Source organism: Chelon labrosus, assembly GCF_963514085.1.
Source record: "Chelon labrosus genome assembly, chromosome: 3".
Classification (NCBI taxonomy): Eukaryota; Metazoa; Chordata; class Actinopteri; order Mugiliformes; family Mugilidae; genus Chelon; species Chelon labrosus.
The window spans coordinates 27,870,715-27,889,780 of NC_140339.1; the positions used below are offsets into that span (position 1 = coordinate 27,870,715).

General features: G+C 39.4%; 1 protein-coding gene across 1 annotated transcript in view; it reads left to right on the top strand.

Moving 5' to 3' along the window:
* Positions 1 to 19,066, top strand: part of LOC311486161 (ADAMTS-like protein 3) — a gene marked incomplete at its 5' end in the record, with an annotated part of 47,142 nt that overhangs the window by 18,735 nt on the left and 9,341 nt on the right. Inside the window, 2 exons of the mRNA XM_084541922.1 lie at positions 15,815 to 15,942; positions 18,455 to 18,500. Coding sequence (XP_084398048.1) covers positions 15,815 to 15,942; positions 18,455 to 18,500 — 174 coding nt within the window. The remainder of the gene's footprint in view (positions 1 to 15,814; positions 15,943 to 18,454; positions 18,501 to 19,066) is intronic.

A 19,066-nucleotide genomic window follows, 5' to 3' on the forward strand; every position in this document is an offset into this window, starting at 1 on the left:
TTTATCCATTGTTTTGTACCGTGTACTTGGGCTCGTTGTCTTGCTGCATGACCCAGTATCTCTTAAGATTCAACATGCGGACAGATGCCTTTTCTCTTCATTTTCCCACCTCCACGTTTTTGATGGTCTGGGGAATCGCTCTACGAATCTTCTGGTTTGATTCTTTTGCTGTCGTTCACTCTGTAATTTAGGTCCTTACCTATTCTCTCGAGTGTTTTCTGGAGTTGTGATTGCAGAGTCTGCCAACTCTGGTTGAAGTATCTCAAAGCTAGGTGTCCTTCAAATTCTAGCATGCAGGGAAGATGCATTTGAATGACAAAGGCATGGCAAACTGTGGGCTGTAATGAAATACAAGCGGAGGTATAAATGCTTTTAATGGCGTAACCCCCTACAGTCTCAATAAAAGTGTGTAGGGATGCTAGTAGGTTGTTTGTGTTTCATTTCTATTAGAGCCAGGCTATTTCTTCCTGCTTCCAGTCTTTATATTAAAAATCTTTACCTTATGACATAAGGTACACACACACAATCAATTCAAATGTTTCACATTTCTACAGAGAGTCCTTTTTAAAAGAAAAAAAATAAGGATATTATCACAGAATGTATGATAAATAAACATTATAATGTAATAATGTTGATGTCCAATAAATAGTAGTTTTTAAATGTACATTTAAACATAAAAATATATAGTCCTTTTCACCAAAAACATCAGACAGAAACATTTGAAAAAGAGGGGAAGTCCTAGCCCTTCCCTGCCCTAGATGAAAGAAGACCTTAGAGATGATTACATTTTTAATACTATTTAAAATTTGGATTTGAAATTTCTAGGAGAAACATGCATTTCTCAATGTAATACCAATGACAAGGGTTCTCTCTCTCAAAACCATGATGGTGGGGTGTGCAACGTGCTTAATGTTGAGACCAGATGCAAAGGTTCACTTTCCTACAAAAAACAATTTTTGTATCCAATATCCATTTCTTGTTCAATATATTCAACTTATTTGATTAAAGCAGAGTCAAAGAAGGTTCAGTAACCTGTAATAACATTTCTGCCATGATATCCCATTGGAAATACAACACTGACTCTAAATGGCCGCAGTGTTATAAAAAAATTATTATAAATATATAATAATTATTTGGTTTGTCAAGAACCTCCGAGTAATAAATATATATCAGTCATTCATTCATTCATCTTCTGTAACCGCTTGTCCTGTGAAGGGTCGTGGTCAATATCTTTCCAATTTTTGCTACAGCTTTGTTTTGAATATGAATCTGCCTTCTTTTCAGTTACGTTTCTATGATCAGAGTGTCTACTGACCTGTGTTGGCCCTTGATAAGTGGCAGGTTGTACTGGTCAACAGGGGGTTGTGGGAGATTTCACTCCTAATTAGAGCTGTTTGTGCAAATGGATGGGAGTATGATGAGTGTGAATGAGATTGAATTCCAGAGCAAAAAACATAAGCAGACCTACTACTGCTGAAGACAATGGACGTGTGGTTGACAGTCATAAGTTGTGTGTGAACCATGTGTATGTGTCCTTTTCTATTTTTATGAGGGTTGTGGCCTCCCTAAAATTAGTTGATATGGAATGCCCTCCAAACCACAGACGTTTTATTAGTCCTCATTCCTATCCTCAAGGTGTATATTAAAGGTTATAAAATAGGATGAGTTGAGTTTGGTAATGCTTGTGTTTACCAACCTGTCCGGTCGGTATTTCTTTTATTGGGTTGCTTTATTGGGTTAATTGGCTCACTGCTGCAAGGCAGGTTTACGGTTTAAAGAAAAAAGTTCAACATTTTGGGATGTATGATTTTTGATTACATTACTAAGGGGAGCAGACTAGACAGATGCTCAGTTTCAGAATCTGCTTAAATTAGGGGTAAAATATCAATGGCTCTAGGTTTCTTTGATCAGAAGGGTCCTCTCAACTATAGAAAGGGTTTGTGCTTGTGTGTGTATCTATTTTGAGCTTGATCAGAGAGAGCGGGACTACCCGGGGTTCCTCAGTTTCCTCATCATTAACCCAGCAGGCCTCAGGACTCATTTCCTCCATTCATACTATTGTTGTCACTCCCCAGGGATTTTCACCACTCTCCATCACTTACTACCCTCTCTCACCTCATCCTGATCCTCTCTTATTTTCAGTTCTTTTTGCATCCCTGCTTTTATGTTTATTTTGTAGTTAGTATTCCATGAACATCCCTTCCAGGACCCTCTCTCTCTTGTAGAGACAGTGCGACTCTGGTGTTCTTGAAAAATGTCTGACAGCTCCATAAAAGTTTACAGGAAATAGCAGAAGTTTTAATAAGCTCTTAAGTCTGAGGAGAAAAATGACTAATTTTGACATGTTGAAATTCACTTTCATCGGTATTAAAATGCAAATTCTGCTCTTGAAAGGAATTTCAGACTATGTGTTTTATTTTTGGTGGTATAAGAGGCATAAAGTTTGGACTGATTCGTTAACCTAGAAGTGCATAAGCAAAGAATGGACGTGAAGCTTCAGATTTTATGACTAATAAATTTGTGTGGAGACAGTGATTCAAACAACCCTTAATGGAACACCCCCGGCAGAGGATCCACGAAATTCCGTGATGCGCCAACTAGAGGAGATGATGAACAGTTTACAGTGTGACAACGACCACTTTCATACAGAATGTTCCTATATGAGGTAGGGTTTGTACCGACCGCTAATGTATAACGGCATCGTGTTGAGGCCGTTAACCTAACACGGTTTAGCCAGGGTCAAACAGACTACTATGTTAACACTACTGCAGTTACACAGTCAGTTATACAGTCTTTGTCTACTTGGTCGTTGTCTCTAACTGTTAGATTAACTACTGTTTCTGCCATCAGCTGTAACAACTGCAATAGCCTACTTATGTTAACCTTGTAATTGTACATGAATTAGCATTTACTGACTTTAGTATGGCTGCCGAAATCAAATGTTAGCGTTAGCTTGATGTTCCGATACAGCGCTGTACAGGGCATGCACGATATAGAGTCAATATTTATATCAAACATAACATTAAAGTGATCACATTTACTCACCAAACAATGTTTTCTCCTCAGTGAAAATCAGTCAGTATTTCTTGGTATGACTGGGATGATCACCTTAGGTGTCATATCCAGGTTCGGAACTCATCGTAGAAATTAAGAGTTAAATGTGTTGCACTGACACTTACAGAGTTAATTCACACTCCATTCTGACACTCCATTTTAACACCAACTATTTGTCCTCAGAGATTTATTTTTGACACATTTAAGTCTACATAGAGTATAATTAACTGGTTTTGCAAACATTTCGCCAACTAATTTTAACTCCACAGCATTTGCTGTGCATGTTGGAGAGTAGTTGTGTGTGTGTGTTTTGCAGATTTAGAGCCTTTCTTCCTTTGTTATTCTAAAGTTCTTGTTCCCATTTTGTTTTCTAAAATGATTCTTTTCAGTCTGTCATGTTTTGGTATAGTACTGAGATTTACTTTAGTTCCACTGTATGTCTGAATAATTATATCAAATATTCCATTTAACATTCCTGGGTTCCGTACTTCCTTAATAAAATAGTCCCTCAACTGTAAATACCTAAAGAAATCCTTGTTCTCCAATCTATGTTTCTCTTTCACTTCCTGGAAACTCATTACATTTCCATTCTTAATCATTGTACACATTGCTCCAATCCCTTTTCTTTGCCAATGCCTATGGGTTGGTTCTTCCATGCTTGGTTTAAATCTGTCATCATAAGCGAACCAGCTCAACATTTTCACTTCTCTTTCTAATTTGTACAGTTTAATTAATCGAGATGTTCAGTGTTATTGGATCAAGCGAGTCTTGTAGTATGTTTACTAGTTTAATATTGCTGATTAGGGATTGACTGGGGTTAGCTAATACTCTAAATTCAATATCTTTTCATTTTGTGCTATAATCTTTGTTACACCATTTGTTGAGTGGAATATGTTGTGCTGCACAATAATATCCTTCTAGATTTGGGAGCGCCATACCACCTGCATCTTCAGGCAGTTGTAATGTGCTGTATTTTATTCATGTTTTTTTACCATTTCAAATAAATCTGGAAATCATCTTTCACTTAACTTGCATGGCAATTCTTTAGAAGAATGTCAAGAGGGAAGTGTAAAGTCAGAAATTCGGTTTTGAATTGGCTGAATGAGACTTGCCGAGGATAGATTCAAGTTAAAGTCTGATGATTCCTCCATTTCTTTTGCTTTGCACTTCATGCTGTCCTTGGTGGTTAGTTTTTTTCTGACTCATTTCGTACTTTCTGCATATTTGCAGTGGTTTACACAGACCAACCATTCAAGACAGCACAAATCAGCACAGATACACAGCAGCACTATTAAGTTAGGAAAGAAAGTGTATTTCGCTGCTCAGAAAAACTTGAGGTGAAGTTTTAATATGAGGTACTGGTAAGACTAACCTATCAGTGATGGAAAATATACTGAAAGTACTATTGACTGCTTAAACCAAATGAAGCTGGAATGGGAACTGGGTTTTACTGATTAAATTAGTGGTATGAACAATGGATTTATTATAGTGGAATATTGCAAATGTTTTCTCCTGGTGCTTTGACTGCCGTGCATTCTTACAGGCTTATGCTGCTGCCAGAGACAGGAAATGGGCTATAATGCCAGACAGTGTACACAGCACTTGGAAGTGCTTTGAATATAAGTAAATTGAGGAACAGACTATGTCCCCGACAGCACTACGTACTGCAAGTGTCAAGCTGCATTAAAGCATTACAGGAGTGTGCTAATGTTTTAAATGTGGAATACAGATATTTATACAGGTTACTGTTAAGACTGTAAACAGTAAGACTTCAAAATAATTTAATGGAAGACAGTGAAAACAATCAACACTCCATTAATGTACTTTACATTTTGAAGATGGACTCCCCACCTTCCACCCTCCACTGGCAGTGTGTTTACTATTGTTCCCATTTGTTTGACATAAAAACCTATTAACTGTACGGTTACCGTCAGATTTACTAACACGTTTTATCCTTGGGGTCAATTTGACCCCAGCAATTTAAACCTCCAGAAAATGATTACAATTAAAATGTGTTCGGTACTTAATGCTTGTTTGTTGACTACCTAAATAGCTCTTTAAATAAAACAACTCCCCCACCCCACCCCTTATACATCCAGAATACCTGTTATGCGACTATGGAGAAATATGCAGATCGCCATAAAATCTTTCTCACTCATGATAGTGTTATGAAGAGCTCAAATGCAGATCTGACATCTTGGACATGGCTGACAGTATATCTGTTGGAGCCTGGAACCATTTTGATGACATTAGCAGCAATAAGTCTGGCCTGTTGTTCAAGTAAGGAGCTGGACCATAATATCTTTCCATTTCTGGACGGTAGTGTATTTACTGGTTGTTAAGAGACGTCAAAGGGGGATGTCTCATTATTAGAGTACTGTTTTACAATGTGCTTTGTCTCAGACACATTCTCACATTGAAAGAGAGCAGAAAGATAGAGCACCAAGGGACATTCCGAAGGTTTAGAAGGCTGCTGTGCGAGCTTTTATATGTTGCTTCACGCCTATGTAGAGTGAACTATCAATATCTTCGCCCTAAGGCTTTTGAAAGACATAAAATTGAATGTTATAGCGACATCAATGTCATCCAAAACAACTATAACAAATGTGTGTAAAATGTTGATATTGCTTAAATGTTTTAGACAGCTAAAAGAGGCTGGGGTCAAATTGACCCCGTGTACAACATCGGTACAGGACATTGACAACATATCTTTTAATTTCATGTTTACCCAGTTGTCCCCATTAAATTTGGAAAAGTCATTAAATATGAAGCAAATTATGTTAATCTTATATTTAGAGGTGTAAAACACTGATTGGGGTCAAATTGACAACAAACATAATACTAGACTATACAAGTCCACCTGCTAGACTAGCTGGGAGATTTATTTTCTTCTGTCTGCAAACAAGTTTTCTTTTTTACATTACACTGAGGTTTTATCCAAACTGGATGTAGCTTGGTAGTTAATACATTTAATATTTGCAAATGCAGTTTGCAATATAATAATAATATATTTGATTATTATTACCTCGATTATTAATATATGATTAATCTAAAGTAGCATAAAGTTTTACGGTTGCACTAAAATGCCAACCAGGCAAGACTTTGTTGCAGTCACTCCTTCCAAACCCTAAATACTGCATCTCACAGAGCAAATGGAGATTACTATTTTATCTTTCAAGTCTGCAAGAGCACTGAATAATTCTTCAAATGATCGACAAGCTGATTTGATAAAAAAACAAAAAAACTGCCTTGCACCAGTTGCTTCACATGAGTCACTTGACAGCCATGAGGCAGCTTGAGAGACCAGCTCCTCTGTCATGCACAGACAAGTGATTTACTGTGAGAGCCTCTAATTTCTCACAAATACAATTTATGTTTCCTCCCCGGCCTTGAGAATTACTGCGGAACAAATTAGCAGCAGGGGATTTCACAGGACAAGCCCTCCATGCTCAGAGCAGCACTCGGAGGGAGTATCGGGATTCCCAGTAAATGTTTGGGCCCTAACTGATGGCTGGGGTGAGTGGGTGGCCTCTGGAACCCCCTCGGTAAGCAACTGTGTTTATGCATGATATAAATTCTGTGCAGCTGAAAATGTTTTTGCATCCCCTAGAAATCAGAGTCACTGATTTACTCCCACACACATCAAGACTTTTGTCAAATTTCTTTAGTATCCTCTGCTTAAAGCTCCACAGGCTGGCTGGTCAGGCTGGTAAACATGAGTCACAGTGCAGTTTGCTGACATTACTTAACAGGATTTTCTGAGAATTATAATCAAATAACCAAAACAAGGTGCTATTTATACACTCTTTTCACAGTTCATTTTTTCAGCTATAGAAAAACAAATCCAAAGACAAAAGATTCTGTTGTGTGGCGCAGTATGAAGAGTTGAAATTAAGTTTCACCCTAACATCTACAGCACACTACATTTAGGAAAGGTTGAAGCAAAAACAAGCTTCTTGATTCAAAGCAATACGACTTTAAAGGAGACATCATATAAACAATTGTCTGTTCTCTCTCTACTTCTTTCTATCACCAACGAACACACTCTCTAGTCAAGCCCATGGAAGTCTGAGTCACCGATTCTTGTCCAAATGTTTTGTTATCTTATCATAAAATAGTTCATGTGGGGGCTAAGTGGAAGGTTGTAGGTTTGCCACAAACTGAGCTTGCACAGTTTTCATGTCAAAGATTATTAATGGAAATATGTCCTGTTTATGTGCTTTGCAAAAACAAATATGTATACATTTTGTTTGCCAAATATCCATTTACAAAGTGATGTATAGTCTGTTTTCACATACAAGTACTCAAAATGACATTTTATGGCAACCGTCTTATTTCTTTGATTCCTTAGAAGTCTTGCAGGTCAAGAGTCAAAATGACATAAACATAGATGTAGCCACAAAGGCTGGACCTTGTCTCGGCTTCATATTCTGCTCTTCTATGGCCTCCTGTCTGACAGCTCTGAGGTATTTCTTCTGCAATTCTTCACTGGCTTGACTCTTTGTACAGCTGTGAGGGATGGCTGCCTGCAAACCAGGATGTTTTTTACATATAGTGCAGTAGCTCTGTTAGTGGCTGGATTAGAGGAACACTGTCAGAATGTACCCATTGACTCACACTTTAGACTGTACAAAAATATGGACTCCACATGTCGACTTCCGTGGTCAAACTGACACTTATTGATGACCCACCCACACATCCTCCTACCCAGTAGCATGAAGTGTAGCTTCTGACCTATACTGCAGTCAGCCACCAGGGGGAGCTCTATTTGCTTTGGCTTCACTTTGAAGGAGCTGTTATGGCATTTGGTCTTTATACAGTCTGTGGCTCACAGACATTGCCATAGCCAAGTACTGGGAGCAACTGGGGGGGGGGGGGGGGGGGCGGGGTCGGCATCTTGCTCAAGGACACTTCGGTATGTGGTAGCATGTTCTGGGGGTCAAACCACTAACCCTCTTATTCGTGGACATCCTGCACCACAGAGCCACATTCAACCTAGTGTTTCCATACATGATGCAACTGACAAGTCTGGTGGGGCAGTATGTTCACTACGATATTGGCTGTGATGGATTGATGATAAACAGTGAAGGAAGGCTATGAAAGGCACAGTTTATTGCTGATCCACTTTTTAAAGTTGTCTGTGGTATTTTGAGGTCAGGTCTCCAAGAGTGAGGGCTCCGCTGCAATCAGCGAGGCAATGAGCTTAATCATTTCTAATGAGTCTAAAGTCCAACCTGGCAGCCTTATGATTGAGATGGACTTCACAGGTCAAAGTAGTCTTACAGATCGTTCTAAACTGCAAGAAAGGGAAAAATATGGTGCTTTAGTTTTGTACTGAGTTTTAAACTGTAGTTATCATAATGGTGTCCTAGGGTGTACTTTAAACTAAAGGAATTAGTTATAAAGTGTGTTACTTTTGCTGATGAATTAGCAGTAATGTAATACACTGCCTGGCCAAAAAAGAAGTCGGCATCAAAAAAAAAAAAAAAGGTCACACACTCACTGCACGCATTCACTGTGGCACTGTTTCAATAAGCTTCTGCAATGTCACCAGATTTATTTCCATTCATTTTTCACCAAGATCTTGTATTGATGATGGGAGAGTCTGACCACTGCTCAAAGCCTTCTCCAGCACATGCCAAAGATTCTCAATGGGGTTAAGGTCTGGACTCTGTGGTGGCCAATCCATGTGTGAAAATGATGTCTCATGCTCCCTGAACCACTCTTTCACAATTTGAGCCCCATGAATCCTGGCATTGTCATCTTGGCCTGTGCCATCAGGGAAGAAAAAAATCTATTGATGGTATAACCTGGTCATTCAGTATATTCAGGTAGTCAGCTGACCTCATTCTTTGGACACATAATGTTGCTGAACCTAGACCTGAGCAACTGCAGCAACCTCAGATCACAGCACTGCCCCCACAGGCTTGTACAGTAGGCACTAGGCATGATGGGTGCATCACTTCATCTGCCTCTCTTCTTACCCTGATGACCCCATCAGTCTGGAACAGGGTAAATCTGGACTCATCAGACCACATGACCTTCTTCCATTGCTCCAGAGTCCAATCTTTATGCTCCCTAGCAAATTGAAGCCTTTTCTTCCAGTTAGCCTCACTGATTAGTGGTTTTCTTAAGGCTACACAGCTGTTCAGTCCCAATCCCTTGAGTTCCCTTCACATTGTACGTGTGGAAATGCTCTTACTTTCACTATTAAACATAGTCTTGAGTTCTACTGTTGTTTTTCTTCGATTTGATTTCACCAAACGTTTAAGTAATCGCCAATCACGATCAATCTGGATTTTTTTTCGACCACATTTCTTCCTCTGAGACGATGGTTCCCCACTATCCTTCCAGGTTTTAATAATGCGTTGGACAGTTCTTAACCTAAGTTTTTGTAGATTTTCCAATCTCCTTAGATGTTTTCTCTGCTTGATGCATGCCAATGATTTGACCCTTCTCAAACAGACTAACATCTTTTCCACGACCACAGGATGTGTCTTTAGACATGGTTGTTTAGAAATGAGAAGCTACTCATTGCATCAGTTGGGGTTAAATAACTTGTTGCCAGCTGGAAGATAATCGTCCATGCAGTAATTATCCAATAGGAGGCTCGTACCTATTTGCTTAGTTAAATCCAGGTGGCGACTTTGTTTTTTTTGGCCAGGCAGTGTATAACAAGTTAATAACTTTTTCAACACCTTAATATAAAACAGTGCTGCATTTACTTTATCTTCTCTACAATATCCATGTTAAATTACCGATGTTGACAGTCATTGTATGCCTTAACTGAGTAGAGTGAGTTAAGTGAAAAAAAAGGTTGAAGTGGTGGACATTCATGAATGTCATGAATGATGACAAACTGCACCAGGAGTATTGCTCTTAAGAAAACAAATATTGCATGATGAGCAGGAATACTGGCTGACAGTCTCATACTGTGGTGAGAGGAGTTTTTCAGGATGTTTAACAGTTTACGGCGATGCATCTCACTCAATACATTTGTAAGTTGTTGCTTCTCCCATCCAACACTAAATTAAAAATAAAAACAAAACAAAACAAAAACTCGTGTTCCTGGCTAGTTTCACTCTACTCTGTATGAGGTCCTGCAACCAAAATAAGATGCAGGTCTGTTTACCAACTCTGTAACTGCATGAGATCAAGTGTGAAGAATCCTAACAGGATTTGCACTTGGACATGTTTCATGATTCTCAGACAAAGAGAAAATTATATGATGCAGTGTGGGAGTAATGGAGGAGAAAAGGCCAAAACGGAATATATATATATATATATATATATACATATATAAAAGTTAATGAATAAATTAGTCAGTAAATGTGCAGTTCAAGAAAGAAAGTTCATACCTCAGTATGAGCTTAAGTGATCCACCTTTCTAATTGAATGAATGCACGACATACTGAAGAAAGCTTATCCATTGCCTCAGCCTGACTCAGAAAGAAGTCAGATCAAATCAATATGAGAGTCACGTACTGTGTATTCCTGCAATCCATCTCGACTGCCTCCTGCTGTGATGCAGTTCATAAATCATAAATACACTAATCAGCCATAACATTATGACCACTGACAGGTTCAGTGAATAATACAGATCATCTTGTTATCACATGGAAGACTGGGTGCTTGTTTATTGCTTATCTAGGGGAACAAACGGCACCAGGATGCACTATATGAAAAATGCAAACTGGTGGAAGTAGTGTTCTGCTGGGAGATCTTGGGTCCTGCCATTCATGTGGATGCAAAGCAGGCCAGTCCCTGTGGGGAACATACCTGGGACAGCATCCTTAATTCAACTTAGTTCACTTATATAGCGTCAAATACAGTATAATCCAAATGAAGACTAAGAGAGAGACACAGAGTTGATGACAGTTCATAGCAGCATATCAATGAGATTTCTGGAATACAAGCCAAAGTAGCACACAAATGCACAGATAGTGAGAAGAGAATGGAAGATAAGAGCTCATTGCATCATGAGGACTCTCCGAGCAGATTAGACCTATAGCAGCAGTTTGCTAGCTGTTAATAGCAGCTAGGGGCGAGGAGGTATGCAAAAGCATGTACTTTAGTAGAATATGTGAAGTTGGAATGAACCACCATGCAGAGAAAGTTTTATCTTATTGGGGAAGCTAGGGTAGTCTGTAAAGAACAATACAGTGCAAGAACAGGAAGTGACACCATATGCTTATCTCGAGCGTGAAGTCAGTCAGCCTGAGGTAACCATCTCACTATGTCCAACCTTTTATGGAAATGGGTTCAGGCTTAGTTTTGAGAAACACTGCAATGAGTTCAAGGTGTTATCAAATTCCCAAGATTTCAGTCCAATTGAGCATCTGTGGGATGTGCTGGACATACGATCATATACAAATAATCAGTGTATGTTGATCATTCATTATTCTCTTCCAATAGGAGAATATTTTTCTTTTGTGTCCTATCTGGTCCCATTGCCTCGGAAAAGGTGTGAACCATCAAATTTGCAGCTTTAAATTGTCAGAAGAGGTGCCTTATTAGTTAGGTGTACCAATAGAAGCAGCACTCACTGACCATGCTGCATGTTGATCCTTCATGATGGTACAATAGGAAATATACTTATCAGCCATAACATTAAAACCACTGACAGGTGAAGTAAATAACATTGACCATCTTGTGACAATATAATGTTCTACTGGGAAACCTTTGGGCCTGGAATTCATGTGGATGTTACTTAGACATGTAGCACCCACCTAGACCAGACCAGGCACCCCCACCCCATAGCAATGACACTCCTTGATGGCAGCAGCCATCCCCAGCAGGATGCAGCCTGACACAGGCACACACACAAAAATAGTTTAGGAACAACTCAAAAAACATGAAGAACAGCACAAGGTGTTGACCTGGCCTCCAAATTCACTAGATCCCAAACTGATCAAGTATCTGTGGGATGATCCACAGAGGCCCCTCCCCTCAAACCATAGGACTCAAAGGCCCCCACTAACAACATTATGTTGCTATTTTGGAGGCACAAGGGAAACCTACATAATACTATTAAGATGGTCATGATGTTTTGCCTGATTAGTGTATACTGTAAATGCCCAGGTCCTCTGGGTTGTCAGACACAGATTGCTGGTGCAGAATCATGCAGGCCTCACACAATAGGCTGGCTATCAGGGCCAAAAAAGCCATGGCTGGACAGATTCTCCTCATGCCGATGTTATTACTGTTGGAGGTCTGTGATGGCTGTTGGCCAGTTGAGCCTGACAACAAAAGGTGGTTTTATCCTATTAGTGGAGTGCTAACGTGTCTAATTCCCCTCTAGTCAGTCAGCCTGTCTCTTTGGATGCAGCAGGCATAGAAAAGCGAGAGAATATCTAGTTCCATTTCAGAACTAAAGTCTGAGACACATGTATCTGTGTGGATGTGGTGGAATGAAGTTGTAGCCTGTAAAATGTTTTCTCTGCTAGCTAATGTCAGTCAGTGATCCAGGCCTGGGAGGCAGGGTGAAATGAAACCTGCAGAGGCATGTCAGAAATGTTAATTCTGGTTGACCAGGCATAAATAATACTGTCAGAGGAATTAGAGTTTGTTCCTGTGTTGTGAATTTTACTGACACAAGAACAATTCTTGTCGTTGAGGGCCAGCTTTATCAATTCTCCAGGAAAAAAAACACACAAATGTAAACTCCACATTTACAGTTGTATAAATGCATGTATTGCCTATTGATTCAAGAACACACTGGGCGAAATACATGCATTTAAATCACTCTTGAAAGCTCAGTTCTTTCCTTCCCACACTTAAAGTATTTTCCATAAGTGCTTCACTGTGCTTCAGTTTTCCTCTTTCCTCTTACACCCACACATGCACACACATGCTGCTTCAGTATGGGATCCCTTCTTTCTCTGGCACCACGGGGTCTGTGGTGACATCACTGACCTGGGGTAGCCAATTTTCCTATTTTTGGTGACACACAGCCAGGAAAACCTTTCTCTTTCCACCTCCCCGACTCCCTATCAAAATCTCACCCTCCATCACTCCTTCACTTTCATCTGAGCTTTTAACGCAGCAGATAAGGCTGAGGAAATTTAAAGGGTGAGGTTCATGGAGGCTTTGTGGGGTTACTTTCCTAAAACAGATTACTGTATCGCAAGGCTGTGAGGTAATGCTACTGTTCAGTGTCCACAGAGAGTAAAATGGTGGCTCTCTGTAGTACTTCAGCTCCCAGTTAATTTGATTTAAAAAAGACCTTGGGCCTGCACCAACTAACTGCTGGGTTCCTTTATACTCTGGAAAATGCTCCCAGAGTGATGACAGTGGGTGAGATAGAACAGCAACTGAACACATACTTCGGGTCAAGTGTTACAGAAAGACATAACCAGTCAGAAATTGCTCAAATGCGTGTGGTCAGGCTTGTTTTAAGTTTGCAATGGATTATGTAAGACTGTTTCATTTAGTTTAAATTGTTTTGTGTCATCTTTAGCTAGATACGTTGACATTGTCAGGCTTGAAGCCTGTCCTGGTGCCTGTTCTGCCGCTATGTCTCGCATTTTCATCAGTGGTATAAGGTATATGAAGAAAGTAATATGCCTATGGAAATACAACTGAGAAGATGCTCTACCTCAGGAGTACTACATCAGGGATGTCCCCTCTAGACTTGGGGGTGCCCAGATGTTATGGTCTACCAATGTGTTTAGACAAACTTAAAATATGATTTTCAATACTATCAGAAAATACAGATGGTGCTCTTTCTCTCTTTCTCTGCTCTGGAACCTATATACACCTTCCCAGAAATGTAAATAACTGTTGCTACAATGTAGACCATAGTAGGCTGTGATTGGTCCAAAATGCAATTTGTCCAAGTGTCTCAACGGCCTGTCAAGGACAGCAAATTCTCCCTTGTTCAGCTTCCAACACACAGTCTACTCACATGTCTTAAAACTTTCTACAGGCTTCTTCAGAGTATGAATTTTAAAACCTCCACAAAGAGATCACACGGGGACAAAGTAGGAGTCCCACTACATATTTTGCTTCAATGTCTTCATCTCCACCAGAATGAGATGGTGCAAGGATGAGACAGAGGGCGCACTTTATCAGGAGAGTGATATTCTAAAATCACTAACCCATACACTTTTAGTCTACTGTTAACCAAACCATTTACTCACATATTTAATACACTGAATTAAAATATGAAACATTATTATAAGTAATATCAACTGGTCTTGTGAAGAGAATTCAAAGTGAGAGGGAAGGGTGAGTGTTATCAGTATGGAAGATGTTGTTTATTGAGTGGGCTGGACATTTTAGTGAAATGACACTATTCAGTTAAATAAAATTTTATGTGTATAGCATCATTAACAGTACAAATTGTCTTGAGACGATTTACAAAACCCAGTCTGAAACCCAGCCACTAGTGTGGCTAAACAGCAAAAAGCTTTAATCTACACAGCGAAACTTCTGATTTTCAAATTCTTCTCTGTTGCTTGGTGAACATTTTAGGTACTGTGTGATGGAGCAGACCATATTGTAGAGTGAATACTGCACAATGAGCCACTGGGTAATAAAGACTGAGGTTTAAAAATCTACCTCATTCTGATTTGATGCACTGGAAGTTGTAATGCCTATAGATTCTTCATTTCTTGAGTCAGTTCTCTTAACTGGGATTTAGCCTTTAGCCTTTAGCCTATAATAAATTAGAGTAGATAATTTAAGCTTTGTCTTTGAGTGTTTCTTCATACCTGAAGTTTGTTGCTCTTTCCAGCTGTCAACCAAAAATACTGTGATAAAGTGATCCGATAGTGATACTATTTAAAACATATTAAAACAAACACATACAGTCTTAGTGTTGCTCAGTACTGAACAAGAAAAATGGAATCCTTCCACTCTGCTAGCAAATGAGTCATTACTTGTCAGGAAAAGGGAATGTGTATAAACTCAGTGTCTACAGAGAAGCCTTCCCAGAAGTCTATAACCTCACTTGTGGTTTTGCATCTGTTGTAAAAATGTGTAAAAGTGAAAATAAGACATTGATGTACATGAGCCAGCCAGACAATTCTTTGGAGGTATTTACCATCAACAGCTACTTTACACACAACTTTAGCTTTGGTGACTGCATGCAGGTGGAGGACAGTAATTTGCCCAACATTGGTCAACAAAAAGAGTAGACTATTTCCAAGTTCACATGAAAAAAACAGATATCAAACCTCCCTCTTGGGTGGAAGCTGCTGATAATAATTTATTTATCATAATTTTTTACACTGCTTGTTATAGATCATAACCACATCGCTACAACATACATCACATACTGTATATCATGTCTGACTTGATCATAAACCAAAGTGACATCTGAGCTGATGACTGCACTTGATGCTGCGAGCAAAGTTGACCCCAATCCTTCCCATAAATGTCAAGACGAAAAGACTAAAAGACTACAAATGTAACATGGCAGGAAACATCAGGGATCACTATGATCAGTAGGATTAGTGGCAGCCTCTTTACTTTCTGAGCCACAGCCCCTGTGGTTAATTAATGCGGTTGACTGGCCACCTAGTTAGTCTAGTTACTGTACAACAAAGTATCAATACTAGTGTTGCTCATTCATGCTTCTGGTCAAGAAGGGTCTGAAAGGAATTTATTAAGCAGGTATGGTCAATATTCATCTTGCAGTGACAAAAATATAATTCTTTAAACAGGTATTGAAAAACATGATTGTAGAAAGCTGAAGAAACATTACAAACAAGTGAGCACATTAATGTGACCTTTGCTGTCATATGTCTTTCTTTAGGCATCCAGGACGACCCGCTCAGATGAAGACACGGACATCGGCTGGGATGCCTGGGGCCCCTGGAGCGACTGTTCTCGAACATGCGGGGGAGGAGCGTCCTACTCTCTACGACGCTGCCTCAACGGAGGGTAAACCTTACTTAACATTTAACATCATTTCACTACTTTACAGCACATTGGACATATGGAAACATCGGATCATTGGAGAAACATAAAATAATCTAGCATCCAGCACGAGATCTGGAGCTGGTGCTCACTGCCAGGGTGGTGATGAGACTGTTTAATGATTAAAACGTTCAATATTTATAGGGCTGCAAATCTGCTAAACTCGCATCACATTTTTTCATGCCACCAGATATTCAAAGAAGGGGTATCCTGCTTTGTTGTTATCAGTAATCGCAAGTAATCGCAAAACAGGTCAAGAATCATATCCTGTTAAATGTTTAATTGGGCTGCAAACAATCCTCCAGGTTTGTCAGGCAACAGCCAACTGTTTATTGTTTAAATCTATTACAGTCATATAAAATAACCTACTCTGAATCAAAAAGAACGTATGAACACCAGCCATACAGGCTTTAAGCTAGTTTTCATCTGACATTTTTGTAGGATTTGGTGCCTTTAATTTTTACGTTATGATGACATTGTAACCCGAATTATCCGTCAGAACTGGAAAATGGCAGATTTAGAAAAGATACTTGGAAGACAGCAGACAGGTCTGGCTCAGGGGTATTCTCTATTGTTCTCAGACTGACTGAACACAAGAAGTGACTGAGTTTCTAATCTGTTTTCTAAAACTCACAATTGAGCTGTCTGTTCCCGCTGACAGTCTGTCTCTGTTCAGCAATTTGCTGTGCTGTAATGCTTGTTCAGGAAGTCATCACAGTCTATTTCAGTCTGTGTCCTGTGGCATCATCCTATAGCTTCCTGACGATGCATTTGTCAACGTTGTCTGACTGCAGCTCAGCCCCACTTTGTCATCCGTGGCACAGCTGAAATTTCTCTGGGAAACTTGTAAGTAAGTACCTGGAAACACCAGCTAGCTCATGAAGGCATACTGTATCAACCTGTAAAGCTGCACCCAGTGTTCCCCTAACTCATATGAGTACTTGTCACTTATCAGCTCGTCTGAGTGTTTTAGAATCTTTCAGCTCATTGTTCCAGCTTTATGGACAGTTTTGCTCACTCTTAGATTTGGTTTATACTCATGGAACGAATACGTAGTGCGTACTCCACGGGGGCATGCGGCTAAAAGTGTGCACTGGTGTGTCAGCATTATTCTGTTATTACAACACTAAAACACTACAGCGAATAGACAGCTGTGTTGAGGTTCTCAGCAGCTTAGGTTGGAGCTGAAATTAACAAATATTTGATCAAAAGTTACTTTAACTGAAACACAGAAAAGATATAAGAGTACATGGTGTGTAGGACACAGAAGGAAGAGGGTAGGTGCACGTCAGGTTACTGGCTACGACAGTAGTGTCCAAGGTGGCACGCAATCATACATCTGGCTTCACTGGTCTCGTCAGACTCCCCAGCTGCTTTCCTTTATTTATTTATTTTTTTATACCACTATGTCTGTTTCAAGATGTAATAAATTGGATGAGAAAGACCAGCACCATGAAGAAATTTCATGGTGTTTCATGTGTAGATTTGACCTCTATTACATGATGGTCATGTGATAGGTGGCTGTGGCTCAATAGTTGAAGCAGAATGTCTACGAAGGTAAGCAGTTCGATCCCTAGTACATGGAACACACGCCAAAGTGACCTTCAGCAAGACACTAAGTTGCTCCAAGCGCACGGCACTGGTGTCTGAAAGTGTGTGTGCTGTGTGACTGAGATGTTAAATTAGACACTGTGACTGCAAAGCATCTTGACTAGCAATAGGTAGAAAAACATCAGACTCCATCTTTCTATTACTGAAAGGTAGAGCTCTTGTAAACATGAACTGGGGTAACCCTAACCCCAAGTTGGACTAAGTGGATCACATAAAACACGCACAAAAGGAACAACTAAAAAAACATGAAAAACAGCAGAAGGTGTTGACCTGACCTCCAAATTCACTAGGTTCCAAACTGATCAAGTATCTGTGGAATGATCCACAAATTAAATACAATTTAAGGCAACTCAAATGTCAGTATTCTAAATAGGAAAGTAAAGACAAAACTCACAACTTACATGACTAATGCATAATTTGCTTTTAAATCTTCATATTAATTTTCACACAATTAAGGTAAAAAGGTAAGCTACCAATAAACACCATCAAATAAACATATGAAAAGAATTAAAACCTCTGTTTCACTCACAAGTTACAGACTTTGTTCCCCTGAAGGAAAAGGCTTTGGAGGTCACAGGAGGTGCTGTTAAGTGAGATAATAATCTCTATGCTCCAGTGGAATGATTACCCGAAGGTAGAGATTCAGAAAAAGAGATACTATCACTAAAAGGGTTTTTCATTCCAAAAATAATCTGTCAAATCTTGTGAATAGGGGTGGAAAACGGTGCTTCATCACTGACATTAACTGGTTTAAATCTTTTGACTGATGGCGGTTTTCATAGAGTTTTGTGTTAATATGCGGCTCAAGTGTCACTGAGTCATCCGTTGGATGTCGTGAGTGATGAGATTATTTTTTGTTTTGCAGAAACTGTGATGGCAAAAATATCCGCTACAGAACCTGCAGTAACATGGTGAGTGAGTATTGCCCATATTAGATTTTACATTTAGTTTATATTATATATATTTTATAAATGTCGACTTCGACCCAGTAGTTTGCCAGATACTTAGAATTTCTCTTTGATGATTGTAATTGTCCTGGATACTTTTAATGAAAAGTAAGGTGTGCCACTCCTGCTGTGATGGTATACCATTCCCAGAGCAGCTACTGTTGTTTCAGAATGATATGCTGCTTGGATTCTATACCTTTTCTCCTGTTAGTGTCGTACCTTTCAGGCTTACTTCCCCATGGTGCATATGCACTGTAATGGGTGTTGTCTAGGTTTACGATGGGTACTGCTGTAAAATATATATAAATATGTGATGCTTGGATTTTATGGATTTAACTGTAATATCCTTGCTGACGTACCTGAAGCAAATGTTAGCGCTACCTTAGCTAACTTAGCTGTTGTTAGTCAGAAATTGATATTCAGCTGCCCAAATAATACTTTTAAAAATTATTTTTCATTTATTTGCAATGTTAGCATCAGGTTTAAGACTAGACTCTTAACTAGCTGGTCAGCTGAAGCACATTAATCAA